This window comes from Danio rerio, chromosome 20 (genome assembly GCF_049306965.1).
Source record: "Danio rerio strain Tuebingen ecotype United States chromosome 20, GRCz12tu, whole genome shotgun sequence".
Taxonomy (NCBI): Eukaryota; Metazoa; Chordata; class Actinopteri; order Cypriniformes; family Danionidae; genus Danio; species Danio rerio.
Window position 1 is genome coordinate 38,998,946 of NC_133195.1, and position 15,917 is coordinate 39,014,862.

Below are 15,917 nucleotides of genomic sequence, written 5' to 3' on the forward strand. Positions count from 1 at the left end.
AAGCCAATTATGACATGGGGATGGTTAGGAGGCCAAAAGGCAAGTGGGCAAATTTGGCCAGGACGCTGGGGTTAAACAGTTTTTAAAGACCACAGAGAGTCGGGATCTCCGTTTATGTCATATCCAAAATACAGTGCTCACTGAGCAGCATGAAGTCCCCTTCACTATACTGGGGCATTAGGACCGACACAGACTGCAGGTTGAGCCCTGCTGGTCTCACTAACATCACCTAGCTTTCCTTTAGCTGCGTCCCAAATCGCATACTTATGCACTATTCTACGCCATTTTATAAACAGTGTAAGTAGTGTGTCCAGGGCTGAAAAGGAGTCAGATTTTACAACATATGATAATTTTACAACATATGATAATTCCCCCGGGTCCTACGTGGCTTCTTACCTCACTTATTGGTTAAGTCCACCCCTAATTACTGTATAGCTTCAAAGAAGTTACCACGCTGGTTAAGAATAAAAACAAAACGATCCAAGGATGGCAACTCCTTATAAATATTTTAAATAAAAAATACACCAATAACTCAAATTGAATATTTGCATAGGGTCTAGATGAATAGTAACTGCACAAGAGTAAAAAGCTATTTAATGCTGTAAAGGGTAAAAAAATGAAGACTTACGTTGATCAGTATTCTTCACTATGACACTGCTCTGGCTATAACCGTATATGAGTAGTGCTGGCAGACCCTTGAGACGACATGTAAAGGTTTGCTCCTGCGTACAATTTCCAATTTGACTTGCGTAGTTTAATGTGATACCGTCTGCTGCAGATTCTGTAAATAAATAAAAAATACTAAAAAACATGATCGATTTTCAAATGATAATTCAAAACATGAAGGTTTATAGGTCACCCAGAAATGAAATGCACTCTCACCAAGTGGTTACCTAAATGAGTTTTCTCCTATGTTGAACTCAAAAGAAAATATTTGGTAGAATATTGGACACTGGCAGCAACTGTCCATCAAACTGTCCACCAGTTTACAGCATTATTCAAAAGATCCTTCTTTGTGTTCAACAGAAGCAAAGAGCATAAAATGACCAGGAGGCGACACTCAATAGAATGTTCCATTGCAACAGCAGCGCCCAGCAACAGTACTGAGTTCCGCCATTTTGGAGTGAAATCGATCAGCTGTCCATTAAATCTTATTGCTGTCGCGATGGCGAGCAGCTGCTTTGTTTTTTATTTATTTATTTAAAAAGCGCATTAAAGCTAAGATACAACCTGAAAGATGACAATACAACACTTACTATCACAATCATCACTTTTAATAGTCTGTTTTACTGACTTATAATATGCTGTTGTTCTATTGGTGTTTTCATTCCAAAATGGCCGCCGCGCCCTCTAGTGGCTGTTTCCCAAATCACACTAGAGTGTCGCCTTTTGGTGATTCTATGCTCTTTGACAGAAGTAAGAAATTATCATGTTTGGAACAAGTGAAGAGAGAATAATTGACAAAATCATTTTTGGGTGAATTAACTCTTTCTAAATTTTGAAAAACAATGACTTGAATGAACAACCTGAAACTTGTACTGTTTCACCCTGGACCCACTCAACACTGTAGCCAGCATCAACAGAACATTTCAAGACACTGCTCCCAGGACATGGAACAACACGGTAATTATTACCCACATTGATATTGGGAAGTTGTTTAACAGCAATGTTTTGCCACTGAATGTAAGGTATTGTGGTCCTTTGTGTGATGCATGAATATTGACCTGCAGAAGCACAAAAAAAAAAAATACAGAATTATTATACTTTATACTTCCTTTATTGAAATATGTTTCTTAGGATGGAAGAACTATACTTTTTATTACTCTAATATTTTATAAATGAGTGAATGATTTTTCATTAGTCCATTATGTTTAAGTACTTTTTGAATGATTTTATCAGCTATGCCATTTTTACTTTGTATTGTACATTCACACCACATTGTATTGAAATATGCAGGTGTAGATCAATATAGTGACACAAAATTCAAACTTTGGCACAGTTTTACACCACTGTAAAAGTCATTAGTCACTTTACAAAAAAGGTGAGCACACCTATTGTAACATTGGACTGTTAAGCTGACTTAATTTTTATGAGTTTGCACAGTTCTTTTACTCACAAAGCTTTTGGGTTAGGATTATTTAATTTAACTAAAGTCAACTAATCACTTTTTACAGTGAGTACTCTGCTTTTAAATTAGTGCCATGTAAAATGTGAAAAATAAGACCAAGATAAAAGTCATGTCACTCACCACTGTTACTTTCAGTAACACTGTTCGCTGTGAGAGTGCGGTTGTCGCTTGAAAGTGAGTACTGATTTTTGTCAGGATCTTTGTTATTCACTTTCCATGTTATTTGTCCTTGTGCAAAGTCCGGCTGTGTACATATTAGCTCCAGCTTTTGCTGAGGATAAACTTGACTCGTTATGAAGTCTTTTTGATCTGAACATAAAAACCATAAAGTTCACTTCATCTTACAACAAACTAAACCCATATAACATAATAAACAGGATGCATTCAAGACATGTGAGGGGTTTAAAATTAGGCAGGGAATATCCTTACCACTTTGAGCAAAAGCATCTGCAGCTAAAATTATTCCTTGTGCCTGTAGTGAGCTGGAAAGAGCTGCGTTTGCTGATGAAAAATCAAGGTTACTAGATGTTGCACTTATTGTGTAGTCTGCAAATACACTACCAGGCCTGTGGAGGAAACACAAAACACAAGACACTATATTTGATAGAAAGTAAATAGGAAACAATGCTTGGAAAAATAGGAAAATGGTAAAGGTAAATCATACCTATAGGCATTAACCTTCACAGACTTACTAACGTAGCCTTTTAAATTAGAAGAATAACTTGAGTCAATCTGTAAAAAGAAAATATATATTATATATATTACCATATTATTTTTTCAGAACTATTTTCACAAAAAAAGAACAAATATATAAGAAATAAGAAATAAATAAGAAATAAAACAAATATGGAATACTTACAGATGATTCAAGCTTTCCCGATAAATCTTTGAAAGTCTTGGTCGTAGAGTCAGCAAGATTTGTGTCAAAAGTCTGATCCATTTTCAATGACATTGTAATAACTGTAAAACAGTATTTTTAATGTGCATTGTATCCAAATATATTTCTGCAGCAGTTCTCAATATTAATATTAATCACAAAATATACTCATAGGATGGATAGTTTTAATAGTCAAAAACAAAAATATTAAAATAAAATATCTGATAAAATAAACATAAGTGTTAAAGAAACTCTTAAACTTGTTAATAAAAATGTTACAAAGTGTGTGCAATGATAAAGCATAAATACTGAACAATTAAATCAAACTTTAAGAGTCAATAATAATGATACAGTAAATTCAAACTCTGTCAACAACACAAATTATGATAAACAAATATGAGCTTTCAAGTAAGCAACTAACCATCGTTGTTCAAACACATACTGCAACATTACAAAAAGTTGAATGACTACATTACCCCCTATGCTAAAAAAATCTTTCAGATGGGGAGCTAGTGGCTGGGATGCACAAGAAAAGAAACCAACAAGCCACTCTGGCAACATCCTTACATCCTTTTTTTTATTTACAATCTTCTCACTGCTACTATACATCACTAATTTTTGCATGTGTTGTTATTATGTCCTCCGGCGCAAGACTGCAACTCTGCATAAGACGTTTGGCCAGAGGAGATATAGTCATGCCCAACTGAGCCTGGTTTCTTTTGAGGTTTGTTAATTCTTCACTTTCTCCAATTGGTGAAGTTTTTTTCCCCGCCGCGGGATCTGTAGAGCTGCACATCGGTAGACTGCTCTTCAGTGTTTGGACTCTCATTAGTGATTTTTAAACCACACTGAACTTAGCTGAACTGAACTTAAACTCTGAAAACTGAACTGACACCATTTCAATTTACTATGATCTTCTATGTGAAGCTGCTTTGGCACAGTTTACATTGTAAAAGCGCTATACAATGTGAATCAAAGGTGAATTGAATTGAAGTGACAAGCGTGCCGTATAGATTCCTTGACTGTTTACAATGGATTTTGCTCACGCTCCTATATCGTCTCTCGTAACTAATCGACCATCAAGTGTTTTTTTTTCAGATGATGTGATGCACTGTGTTTGAGGTAATTAATCTGAAATTTATTAATTAATTAATTAATTACTGAAATGTGTATATTCTACACAAAGTGTGAAGCAGATTGGTTAGTTCTACTTGCGTGAATCGCAGTGCACACGTGGCATTCAGAAAAGTTTAGATGTTTTCAATTACATAGTTAAAATATGCATAGTCCATAGATGTATAGATTAGATTTCGCATACAAACCTAGAGCATGTGTCAATAGTGCCACCACATTTGTACAGTGCTCCAAGAACAACATCATTAAACCGGGCTAGTCAAGACTAAAACCAATGTAAAGATGCTGGACCTTTGCGCTGTGTGTGGGTGTAGTAACAAGCAAACAAAGAAAACAGAGCATATATGCACAACATTTCATAGGTAAGATTTCGCTTTTTACATTTTTGTATGTTACAAACTTTCGTGCTAAACAAGTATTAATTATATAACAATCTCTTACTGCTCTGACAACACAAAGTAGCACCAACTAGCACTAAATACTGGGCTGATGCTAGTTTTGTTGAATAAAATCAGCAAACAATGTAAATGAAATATGACAACAAGATACAGCAGTGATGTATTATTGTCGGCTAAGTGAACAAGACCCTCACAACGAGGATTCATTCACAATTGAATTAGATCAAATGTAACAAGTAGGGACGATAATACATTTCCATGCACACAAACAAATGCTCTTACTGTTATTATGGTATTAAATTATAATTTTCGTAATATAAAAAAAAATTGCATACTGGCCACCAGGAAAACTCGGATCATAGATATATGTGTATATATATTTGGCTCTGAATGGCCAGTGCTGCACTGCACCTTGGGCCCACATACATTTCAAAGGAGCTCTATCCTGTACTAAAATGGCAGCTCTATTGATGCATTCCCTCCAATAGAACAAAATAGTGTAGGTGTAAATCTCTATGGTGCAAGTCGCGTGCCTCCATTGGAAATGGCAAACTGACACGATTAGCTTGTTTTCACTGCTTCCAAGGCACGTGCTTAGCAGCCACATCGCGCTCACTTCATACTAAAACTACATACCAAATCTTTTTTTAGCGATATTGTCAATGGTGTTCGGTCAGTAAATTTTGATAATGATTTTATCGCCCAGCCCTTGTTTTTTGTATATCTCTCAAAAAAAAAAATTTTTTTTCCAAAACTTAAACTTGTCTTGACAAACTATGTTTAATATATCAACTTGAATTTTCAAGTGTGAATTTCAAAACTGGTGTGACAGTTACGGGGCTAAAATGTTTATGGATCTATACTTGGCTTTTCTATGGAAAAAGTAACAATTTACTGTGTCAATTACTGGGTCTGTTTATCTTTACAACCCATGTTAATTAACAGACTTGGGGCCCTATCATACATGCGGTGCAAGACGCAACACAATTGTTGTTTGTTAGTTTCAGATCGGTGCAAGAGTCGTTTTGACGTTTTGCGCCACACTGTTTAAATAGCAAATGCATTTTCGCTCATATGTGCGCCCTTAGGCATTTGGTCTATAAAAGAAGGCATGTTGAGGCGCATTGCTGGAGCGTTGTTATTTTGAGAAACTATAATAGATGTGCAATAGACCAGAACAAAGCCAGTCTAAAGTCCAGCGCAGAGCGCGTTAGTTGTGCGCCTTGCTCACACATTGCTTAATACGGATAGGATGTACAGCATTACAAAAATATCTTTACATATGATAAAGAACTAAAATTATAAATATATATATATATGATATAATAAGGATATATGTAGGAAATAAATATAAAGGATTAAAATATTACAAAACATATTTTCTAGAAATAGTTAGAAATAGTTTTGAAACTAATCTTTGCGCTTAAAGGAAATTAATTATTTAAAGGCTAATTGACGTCTGTGCATACAACACGTTTCCCTATCCACGAGAGTGAAAGTAAATGATGAGGAGGCTCATCTATCATTCTGGCGCTGCAGATGCTCTGTTTAACTGTTTTCTTGATAGTGAAACGCTCAGTTTTTACACTTACGAAATCCGTCATGTAAATAGCTAATGCACTATGGAGCGATGCAACTGACTCTTAAAGGCAATGGGACATGAGACTCTGATTGGTTTATTCTCAAAACACACCTATAACTTATTAAGAAAATAAGCTTAACCCTTTCAGACCATGCGCCACGGCGCAAACCGTTACTAAAATAGCAAAAGTGGATTCCGACACACCCTTATTGCTTTTGCGCCCTGTGCTTTAGACTTTGCACATGGATTGTCAAAATAGAGCCCCTCGGTGTCATATAAAAAGGCATTGTCTCTAATGAAACACCTGTGAACATTCTTAGGCATGCATTGAATCATGAAAGGTTTAAGCAACACAAATACCTAATATTATTCTTCATCATCAGCATTAGATTCTCAGATATAGCTTGGATATTATTGGTTATACCTTTTGTTGCAACTGTTGTCGTTGTTGTCGTTGTCGTTGTTGTCGTTGTTGTCGTTGTTGTTGGCTGTGTTGTTGTTGTTGGCTGTGGTGTTGTTGTTGTTGCTGTTGTTGGCTCTGGTGTTGTTGTTGTTGTTGTTGTTGGCTGTGGTGTTGTTGGCGTAGGCTGTGGTGGTGTTGTTGTTTGGGGTGTTGTTTGGGGTGTTGGTTGTGTTGATGGTTGTGGTGATGGTTGTGGTGATGGTTGTGGTGTTGTTGTTGGTGCTGTTGACAGTTATTTTGTTGATGATGTTAAAGTGGTGGTACATGTGAAGAAAAATAGCATGGCTTGGTTGCAAGATTCTACATTTAAAGTATGTATTCAGGTTAAAAGGCTGACAAATCAGCATTTAATGCTCTATAAAAAAGTATCTGATGTAGTAATTTACTAAATACAGAACATACCTGTACATTTGTTATTACTGCTGACTAAGAGATTTGAATTTGCCGGAGTGAATCCATTCAAACATGAGCAACTATAACTTCCTATTTCATTGTTGCAGATGGAATTTGGACCACAGACAGAAGGGCTTGGCTGACACTCATTTATATCTGAATAGGAAAGGTGAGTCAACAAAGTGGGTCATTATTTGGAAAACTTTCTTTATACTTTGTTGTATAATTTTGTTTTACCAGTTGTGTCAACAACATCACAAAAATGTTAACATTCTATGAATTACCTTGCTGGCAAAGTGACCCGTTTGAAGGGAGAGTTTGAATGCATCCACAAGTGCCTCCTACAATGCTATCACACACCTGATAGGTCGTGCAGGTGCTACTGGGCCAAACATGATTCGCCTCACATTTGCAATCAAAGCCTGTTCCATTCAAATCACACACTGTAACAGAATGGCAAGACAGTACAGTAATACATTAATGGTTACAATATACATATAAATAAAATATATATAAATAAAAATTTAAGATTTGCAAACACCAAGATGCGCATTTAAACATTTTTTAAAATGCGCATAAAAATGTATGTGCATAACTGAGTAGGATAAACGTTTTATTCGATAAGAAAAGATGTGCAAAATGTACGATGGAAACACTTTTACCAAACAAATTCCAAGTATATGCATTAAAAAGGTCATGTGGTTTTGTTATATAAGATCATGTGATGATGAAAATGTGTGTTTTTGCGAAACATTTCATTGTTTTCTTTTGATGGAAAATCCACCAGAGGCCACTGTCTACATTTAATGAGTTAAGGGTTTCTTAAGGTTTCTTCAAGTTAGATTTAAGACCCTTTAAGACTCTTAAGATTTAAATTTTAGACTTATACAGGGTTAAACACTAATGTTTTTTCTAATGGTCCTAATACTTCCGTAAATAGTTCATATATTGATAAAAGATCATGTAAAGGGATGTGTTCTTTCCCTGATTAGGGTATTTAATTTGGAGAATTTGCTGTAAAATGTCTAACGGCTGTTATGAACTGTATCTCTTTGCTATAAAAAACTGAAATATAAAAAAAGCTTTAAAGTGGATTATTGGCAATTGGTTGTTAGCCTGGGGTGTGTTTTCAAAAACTATTTTTAGCCAACTAAGGTTGCAAGTTCCATCATTACAAACATAGTTTGTTGATTTAGTGTTTCCAAAAATCAATACAGTTTTCAGAAGCAAAAGTAAGAAAAAGTGCACTGCAACAATTTTACTTTGATTTTACAGCGCTCTATATCTCTTTTGTAGAACCGTACTTCACCGGTGCACTCTGCACGAAAGTACAACCCCGTACAAAGTGAGCTACTATTTGCATTCTTATTTGATTGCCATTAAAAGACACTGGTACATTGTGTTGTGGTATTGTGGTATTGTGTTGTGGTATTTATTTGCAACTGCATAAAAAAAACATTGATGTTATGTTACGGTAAATAATATTAGTGTTGACAGGAACAACATTCGTTGGTGTCATACTGCCCCATAGCATTCATTTTTCCTAGAAACAATTGTCAAGTTTATGTTTAGTTCTTTTTTCACAAAAATGTAAAAGCATGTTTTTCCAATGTACCTGTGTTGCATACCTCCCTGCATAGTTGTTGTAAGGTTGGGGGGTGGTTGGTTGGGGAAGATTATGTTTAATTTTTGTTTTGTTATCATTTTACGACTGTTGTTTTTTTCTTCTTCAGTTTTTTCGAACATCTAATTGTTAAAATGTAAGTTTTATGTTTTATTTACCACTGAATGTTTATAAATGTTTCTAATTATAAAAATTATTTAAACCAATAATTGTAGAAAGGTTTGCTTTTTTTAATAAATAAATAAATAAATAAATAAATAAATAAATAAATAAATAAATAAATAAAAGGAACCATGTGGGGATGTTAAAGAATGTTCTGTGTTGTGTTTGCTCTTACCTGTCGTTATGTTAACAGATAAGAGATTTATGATGCTCAGAGTGTAAGGCAGTGGGATTCCTGTGAGGAGATTCCTTAAGCTGCTCATCGGGTAATCGCTAAACAAATCTATTTCAATGTCACTTTCATACACAAAAACTGGTGCTGAAGAAAAACAAACAGAAGAACGTCTGAGAACCTTACTATATTAAAACAGTAATCTTGAATGTACAACAGAACTCCATAGCATCTCATTTATTAAATTAACATGTTTCAATGTTATTTGAAACAGCATTAGGAACAATTAATTCTAAAAAAGAATAATACATGATAAATGAATGAATGAACTTATATTCCATATCCTCATCACATGCATGTGTCCTGTTTGTTGTTTTACTGGGCATACCTTTTGTTGTTGGAGTTGATGGAGTTGGTGTTAATGGAGCTGTTGCTGTCAGGAAAAAAGAAACTTGGTTTGAAAATTATAATTTTAATTTCTTATGCCTAAAGTAAACTTTTTTTATCTTGTCAATGACACTGACAAATCACAATAGGAATGTTAAAATCGATACATGACAAATTATTTATTTGTAATTTATTTTATCTATTTATTTAAGCTAATGAGTTACACAAATCTAAATACCTAACATACCTATACATGTGTTATTGATGCTGGCTAATAGGTTTGGGTTTGCTGGGATGAATCCGGGCAAACATAAGCAATTGTAACTTCCTATTACATTGGTGCAGGTGGAATTTGGACCACAGACAGATGGAGTCTGCTGACACTCGTTTATATCTGGAAAGTGAGAAAGATATTAAAAATAAGAATAATAGAATTAAAAATGTATAACATTTCATAACAATATAAAATAATAAACAATTATTAATATAATATAATATAATATAATATAATATAATATAATATAATATAATATAATATAATATAATATAATATAATATAATATAATATAATATAATATAATCATACAAACACGCAAATTCAATAAATCACCTTGTTGGCAAAGTGTTCCATTTGAAGGCAGAGCCTGAATGCATCCACAAGTGCCTCCTACAATATTATCACACACCTGATAGGCCTTGCAGGTGTTACTGGGCCAAACATGAGCCACTTCACACTTGCAATCAAAGTCTGTTCCATTCAAATCACACACTGTAACAGAATGGCATGACAGTACAGTAATACATAAATGGTTAAAATAAAAATGTAAATATATTTTTTATAAAAATAAAAATATAATTGCATTTGAAATATTCCTCTAATCAATTTCAATGTAGAAAATAGCAACAGTATAACACTATTATCTTTACAACATTATTATTTGGCTAACTATGTTACATTTGAGCCTCTATTTTAAGATCCTTCTCTTCCATCGCTTTGTTTCTTATGCCATTTTGTTGTTTCTATGAGTAATATGTTTTTTTTTTTTTATTATTAAATAAAGACTTCAGATTCTTAGTCAGCAATGAAAATTGAAAGTTATTCACAATGAAAGATATTCAAGACTACAGTATTTTCATTAATGTCATGCCTGTCATGTTGTCACAAGATGGTGCAATTTATCTATAACACTTGTGGTAGGAACAGTAAGCTCCAAAAGCCACCTACTTTAAATCAGTAAAAATCTTATTTTCACTAGCTATAGTTAAACAAATAAAAACTCAAACCATCCAGAATGAAACCTTCCTCGAAAGTTTTCTGTATGTTGTTACAAAACAACACTTCTTTGCAATGTTCTTGATAGGATAGGTTTATATTGCAAAAAGAAATAAAGCTTCCTAGAATGTCTCAAAGCATAAACATGAATCACATGGAAACATTCCTATAGTCCCTTGTTCTTACCAGTCGTCATGTCAACAGAAAGGAGATTTACGTTGTTCAGAGTGTAAGGCAGGAAGTTATTGACTCTTGTGAAGAGATCACGTATGCTGCTTGTCGGGTAGTCGAAAAACAAGTCTATTTCAATTTCACTGTCATACACAAAAAGTGGCACTGGAAGAAATTGAACAGAAAAACATTTGAGAAGCACAATCTTTACATCTTTCATCTGCTAAATCTATGAAATTATGAATTATAATATAATACTAAAACATAAAACTGCTGTATGTAATATCCCAGCAAGCTTTTTCGTTTTTAAAAGTTGTCTAATAGATGTCTAACAGACGTCCAAACATAGTCGTCTTGGCTAAAACAAGGCTAAATTTGGGCTGTTAGTGAAAATCTAATGGACGTCTAAGACTAGACCAAAACTAGACTAGTCATCAAATAAACAAAAATTAATGACTACACATATAAAGTCTATCTAATCTGTCTATTTGACAACTAGTCTAGTTTTGGGCTACTCTTAGATGTCTATTAGATTTTCACTGACAGCCTAGTGATTGTTTTAGCATTGTTTTAGCCAAGCTGTCGTACGTCTATTAGACATCTATTAAACCAAAATTGTTTGCTGGGATTCCTTTTAATTAGCATTAAAAAACAAGAAATGCTCTAAAGAAAAGAATTTAAAAAATGAATTTTCACTCTACATACAGTTGTTGTGACGTGTCAGATTTTGTTTTACTGGGCATACCTGTTGTTGACGATGATAATGGTCTTGTTGTTGGTGTTGTTGTGAGTGTTGATGTTGGTGTTGTTGCGGGTGTTGTTGTTGGTGATGTTAGTGATTCTGATGGAAGAAAAGTGGCATGACAAAAAATAAAATTCCATACCCTCTTGTAGCTATATATTTTAAAAACCTTTTAAATTCTTAATAATAATTCAGACAAATTGACAAAAATGAAATTTTGAAGCTAAAAATAAAGTATCCTATCATTCATTCATTTTCTTTTTGGCTTAGTCCCTTTATTAATCTGGGGTCGCCACAGCGGAATGAACCACCAACTTATACCATATGTTTTACACAGTGGATGCCCTTCCAGCTGCAACCAATCACTGGGAAACACCCATACACACTCATTCACACACACACACACACACACTACGGACAATTTAGCTTACCCAATTCACCCATAAAACATTTTTGGATTTGTGGGGGAAACCGGAGCACCTGGAGGAAACCCACGCAAACAAGGGGAGAACAGGCAAACCGCAAAAAAATCGCCAACTGACTCGAACCAGCAACCTTCTTGCTATGAGGTGATTGTGCTACCCACTCCACCACTGTGCTGCCAAATCATATAAACAAATAATACATACCTCTACATGTGTTATTCATGCTGACTGACAGATTGAAAATTGTTGGAGTGAATCCATTCAAACATGCGCAACTGTAACTTCCTATTTCATTGGTGCAGGAGGAATTCGGACCACAGACAGATGGACTCGGCTGACATTCATTTATATCTGAATAGGCAACAGCAATTTTTTTTCAAAAAGACCTGGCCATTTAAAACTATTCAAAGAATTACAATGTCAATACCCAAAAATGTTTAGCATACAAATTCCAAAAATCACCTCTCTGGCAAAGCGGCCCCGCTGAAGGAAGAGCCCGAATGCATCCACAAGTACCTCCGACAATATTATCACATGCCTGATAGGTCGTGCAGTTGTTACTGGACCAAACATGATTCGCTGCACACTGACAATCATATTCAGTTCCATTCAATCCACACACTGTAAAAAGAATGATGTAAGATTAAGTTGAAACATTTTTGATTAAACTGTACATTCAAATTATTATAAAAAATAATTATTATAAAGCAAAATCAATACATCAAAAATTAAAATTAAAAAATATTTAAAAAATAAAAAAAGTAAAAATATAAATTAAAGCAGTGGTCCACTACGATATCAAATTTGATACTTTAGTTGATGTAATGTAGCTGTATGAACATAAACAACATCTCTGAATGTAATATACTTGAAGTTCACTGAAAAGGGAGACACTGGTTTTTACAGAGTTAGCTAAGCTTAGCTTATATATATTTGTACATTTTGGGAATTTTTTTAATGGACTGTATATATATATATATATATATATATATATATATATATATATATATATATATATATATATATATATATATATATTCCAATGGACACGACACAAAGAGAGAAGTGCTTACAATTTATTTTAATCATGTTCCAGAGAATTAAAAAAACATATAGAGCTATCATTTGACAAAGGAAAGCTTTCAGAATCTCTCCCAGTTCAGTGCTGGATTCAGCTAAAAACTCCTCAAAGAAGGAGCAGCTCCAACCATAACAGACGAAGCTGTGGATTGTGAGTAGGCATGGGACAGTATAAGATTCTGATGTTATAATACCTGGGATAAGAGTACCACGATTTCACAGTATTTTGATTACTGCTTTAAAATATATTCTTTTCAAGTGTTTGGGTAAAAAATAAAAAACTTTTTACCCCTTTGAACAATATATTTCATTTAAGAAACATGTTAAATATTTTGGAGCTGTAAACATGTCAGGCTAAATTATTAAAATGAATTTTTGACTTCTGCTGTTTTCATTTGTTTCAAAAACACAGATTAAATTAATTTAAAACAATATCTTTGGAGATATTTTCTGCTGGAGATACTTTTGTTGTTAAAAAACATAAATAAAAAAAATCGAACACATACCTAAGAAAAGGTATAGCAGAAAATTTTGCTGTTTTTAAACCTTGACTTTAAAACTGCGGTATACCTTGAAAACTTATCATCTCATGCCCAATTGTAAGTCACAACCTGTAAGTATTTTAATTTGAGAAAATTGATCTATTATCCATAGTGACCAGCGTTAACAGTATGTTGTAGCATGGACTCAAACAAGGATGTACAACAAATAACAGGAAAAGCTGTTTGGCACAGTTAACAATTTAGCTATAAATTTATAAGTCAAACCGCTTTAAACACCCACAATCTTCACCAGCGCTGCAGTGTCTCTCTATGTGGACGCTTTCCCTGTGCTCTACATCTCAAATAACAAACTCGCAAAAGATATGTGAAGGTTTCATATTACTTGCATGCTTAATCCGAATATACGTGAAAGACACCTGTCAGATTTTATTTTAGAGAGCAGGTGTGAGGTTCAACTGTGTCCTCTTCATTTTCTGTCTTACTCAAACTTATACGGCTAGCAGCTAAACTGACTGACTGAATTTATAGAGCAGTGGCACAGTGCATGCTATTAAAGGTGTGACGCTTTTCCTGGTGACATGGAGCCAATCTGCAAATCATAGCAGATTATGTCAGCTGACCATTCAAAGCCTCTTAAGGACAGGAATTTTGGAGGAACTAGGAAATATGACAGGTTTTTATTCTTGTTATCCGAGTAGCTCTATATAATCAAAGTAAGATATATGAAAAAATTACTTGATTTTCTACAATTGAAGCATGAGCACACATTGCTTTGCATCTTATAAACACAACCAAGCCTTAAAAAATACACTCTGGAGCACCCCTTTAAGTTCTTTTTCATCCTATGCTTTGTTTCTTTTCCTAGTGTGTTGTTCCCCCTATATCAAAGTGTTCTGGTCCAACTTTATATTAGGTGGCCTTAAATTAATGAAATTAATGAACTTACTGTGAAAAATGCATATTTTTACACTGTACTTATGATTGATTTAAATACTGCATGTATTTACATTAGTAATTAATTTCTGTTGTTACATTTGTAATTACACTATTGACCATAACTGTACATTGTATTTTTATTATTTATTTATTTATTTTTATGCAAGTACATAGTAATTAAGGGCACCTATTATAAAGTGAGATCAGTTTTCTTGCTTGAGACAACTAGGTTTTAGGCAACTATCCAACAATTTAGATTTGCGCTTCCCAGAAAGTGAAAACCAAAAGTTACTCCAAACTATTTTTAATTAACAAAGACAGACGTCACATTGAGTCCCAAGATGACGCAGTTAAGCTATTCTACATGCATTTGCTTAAACTAGTCTGACAAGTTCATCATGTGAGTTTCTATAAGACTGCATCTGATAGTGACAACTTGGCGACTATTTAATTTCTACAAATCTAGCAACAAATGACTTCAACAGTTGAAAATGTTGGTCAAACACTTATACATATTCTAAAAAAATGAACACAAAGCGCAACTTTCAGATGCCATCTTTATTTATTTATGGTTTTTACCTTAATTAGCACTGAATTGTATAGGATACTGTATTAGAGGCAGTGGAGCATCTATGATCTCAGTTGACAGAATGTGATACGGTCATTGGAATCTGACGTGTCTTGTTGTCTTAATCTTATTATTCAGGTTTTGGTCTTAACAGTAAATATGTTTATGCAGCCAGTTACAGACCATAGAGTTACAAAAAGTTTATATATATATATATATATATATATATATATATATATATATATATATATATATATATATATATATATATATATATATATATATATATATATATATATATATATAACTTAAAATAACATATATAACATAAAATATATATTTTTTATATAAAATAAATGTAAAAAATTTTTATGTAAAATATATGTAAAATATATTTTATGTAAAATATAAAATTATATATATATATATATATATATATATATATATATATATAATGTTATATAATTATATATATATATATATATATATATATATATATATATATATATATATATATATATATATATATATATATATATATATATATATATTATTATATAATTATATATAATAATATATATTACATTTTAATTTCACTAAATTACCTAATGATGAAGTAGATACATTTAAGTAGCTTATTAGGTTTATATAGTTAGTTACATATATTTTAGACATGGTAACAAAAATAAAACCTTAAAATAACATGCTAGGAAAATTTCTATATAAACAGTTTCTTGGATATTTCTAAGAAGCAATTTTTTCTGCAATGTTCTTGCAAGGTTATCTTTGCATTACAAAAGAATCTCCTAGAAACTTCCTATATTGTTTCCCAAAAAAATCAACTGAAAGGAACCATATTGGAACATTAGAAGAACATTCTCTGTTTGCTGTTTGCTCTT

At 33.1% G+C, this 15,917-nt stretch overlaps 1 protein-coding gene across 1 annotated transcript in view; it reads right to left on the bottom strand.

Annotated features, from left to right (window-relative positions):
• Positions 1-15,917, bottom strand: part of adgrf8 (adhesion G protein-coupled receptor F8) — a 30,053-nt gene that overhangs the window by 4,615 nt on the left and 9,521 nt on the right. Inside the window, exons 10-26 of the mRNA XM_068215672.2 lie at positions 12,394-12,552; positions 12,136-12,282; positions 11,510-11,605; positions 10,780-10,929; positions 9,931-10,089; positions 9,568-9,714; positions 9,322-9,366; positions 8,937-9,080; positions 7,260-7,418; positions 6,985-7,131; positions 6,544-6,804; positions 2,988-3,088; positions 2,793-2,860; positions 2,558-2,694; positions 2,249-2,437; positions 1,527-1,724; positions 629-781 (exon numbers count right to left, since the gene is read on the bottom strand). Of these exons, the coding sequence (XP_068071773.2) occupies positions 629-781; positions 1,527-1,724; positions 2,249-2,437; positions 2,558-2,694; positions 2,793-2,860; positions 2,988-3,088; positions 6,544-6,804; positions 6,985-7,131; positions 7,260-7,418; positions 8,937-9,080; positions 9,322-9,366; positions 9,568-9,714; positions 9,931-10,089; positions 10,780-10,929; positions 11,510-11,605; positions 12,136-12,282; positions 12,394-12,552 (2,460 nt within the window). The remainder of the gene's footprint in view (positions 1-628; positions 782-1,526; positions 1,725-2,248; positions 2,438-2,557; positions 2,695-2,792; positions 2,861-2,987; positions 3,089-6,543; positions 6,805-6,984; positions 7,132-7,259; positions 7,419-8,936; positions 9,081-9,321; positions 9,367-9,567; positions 9,715-9,930; positions 10,090-10,779; positions 10,930-11,509; positions 11,606-12,135; positions 12,283-12,393; positions 12,553-15,917) is intronic.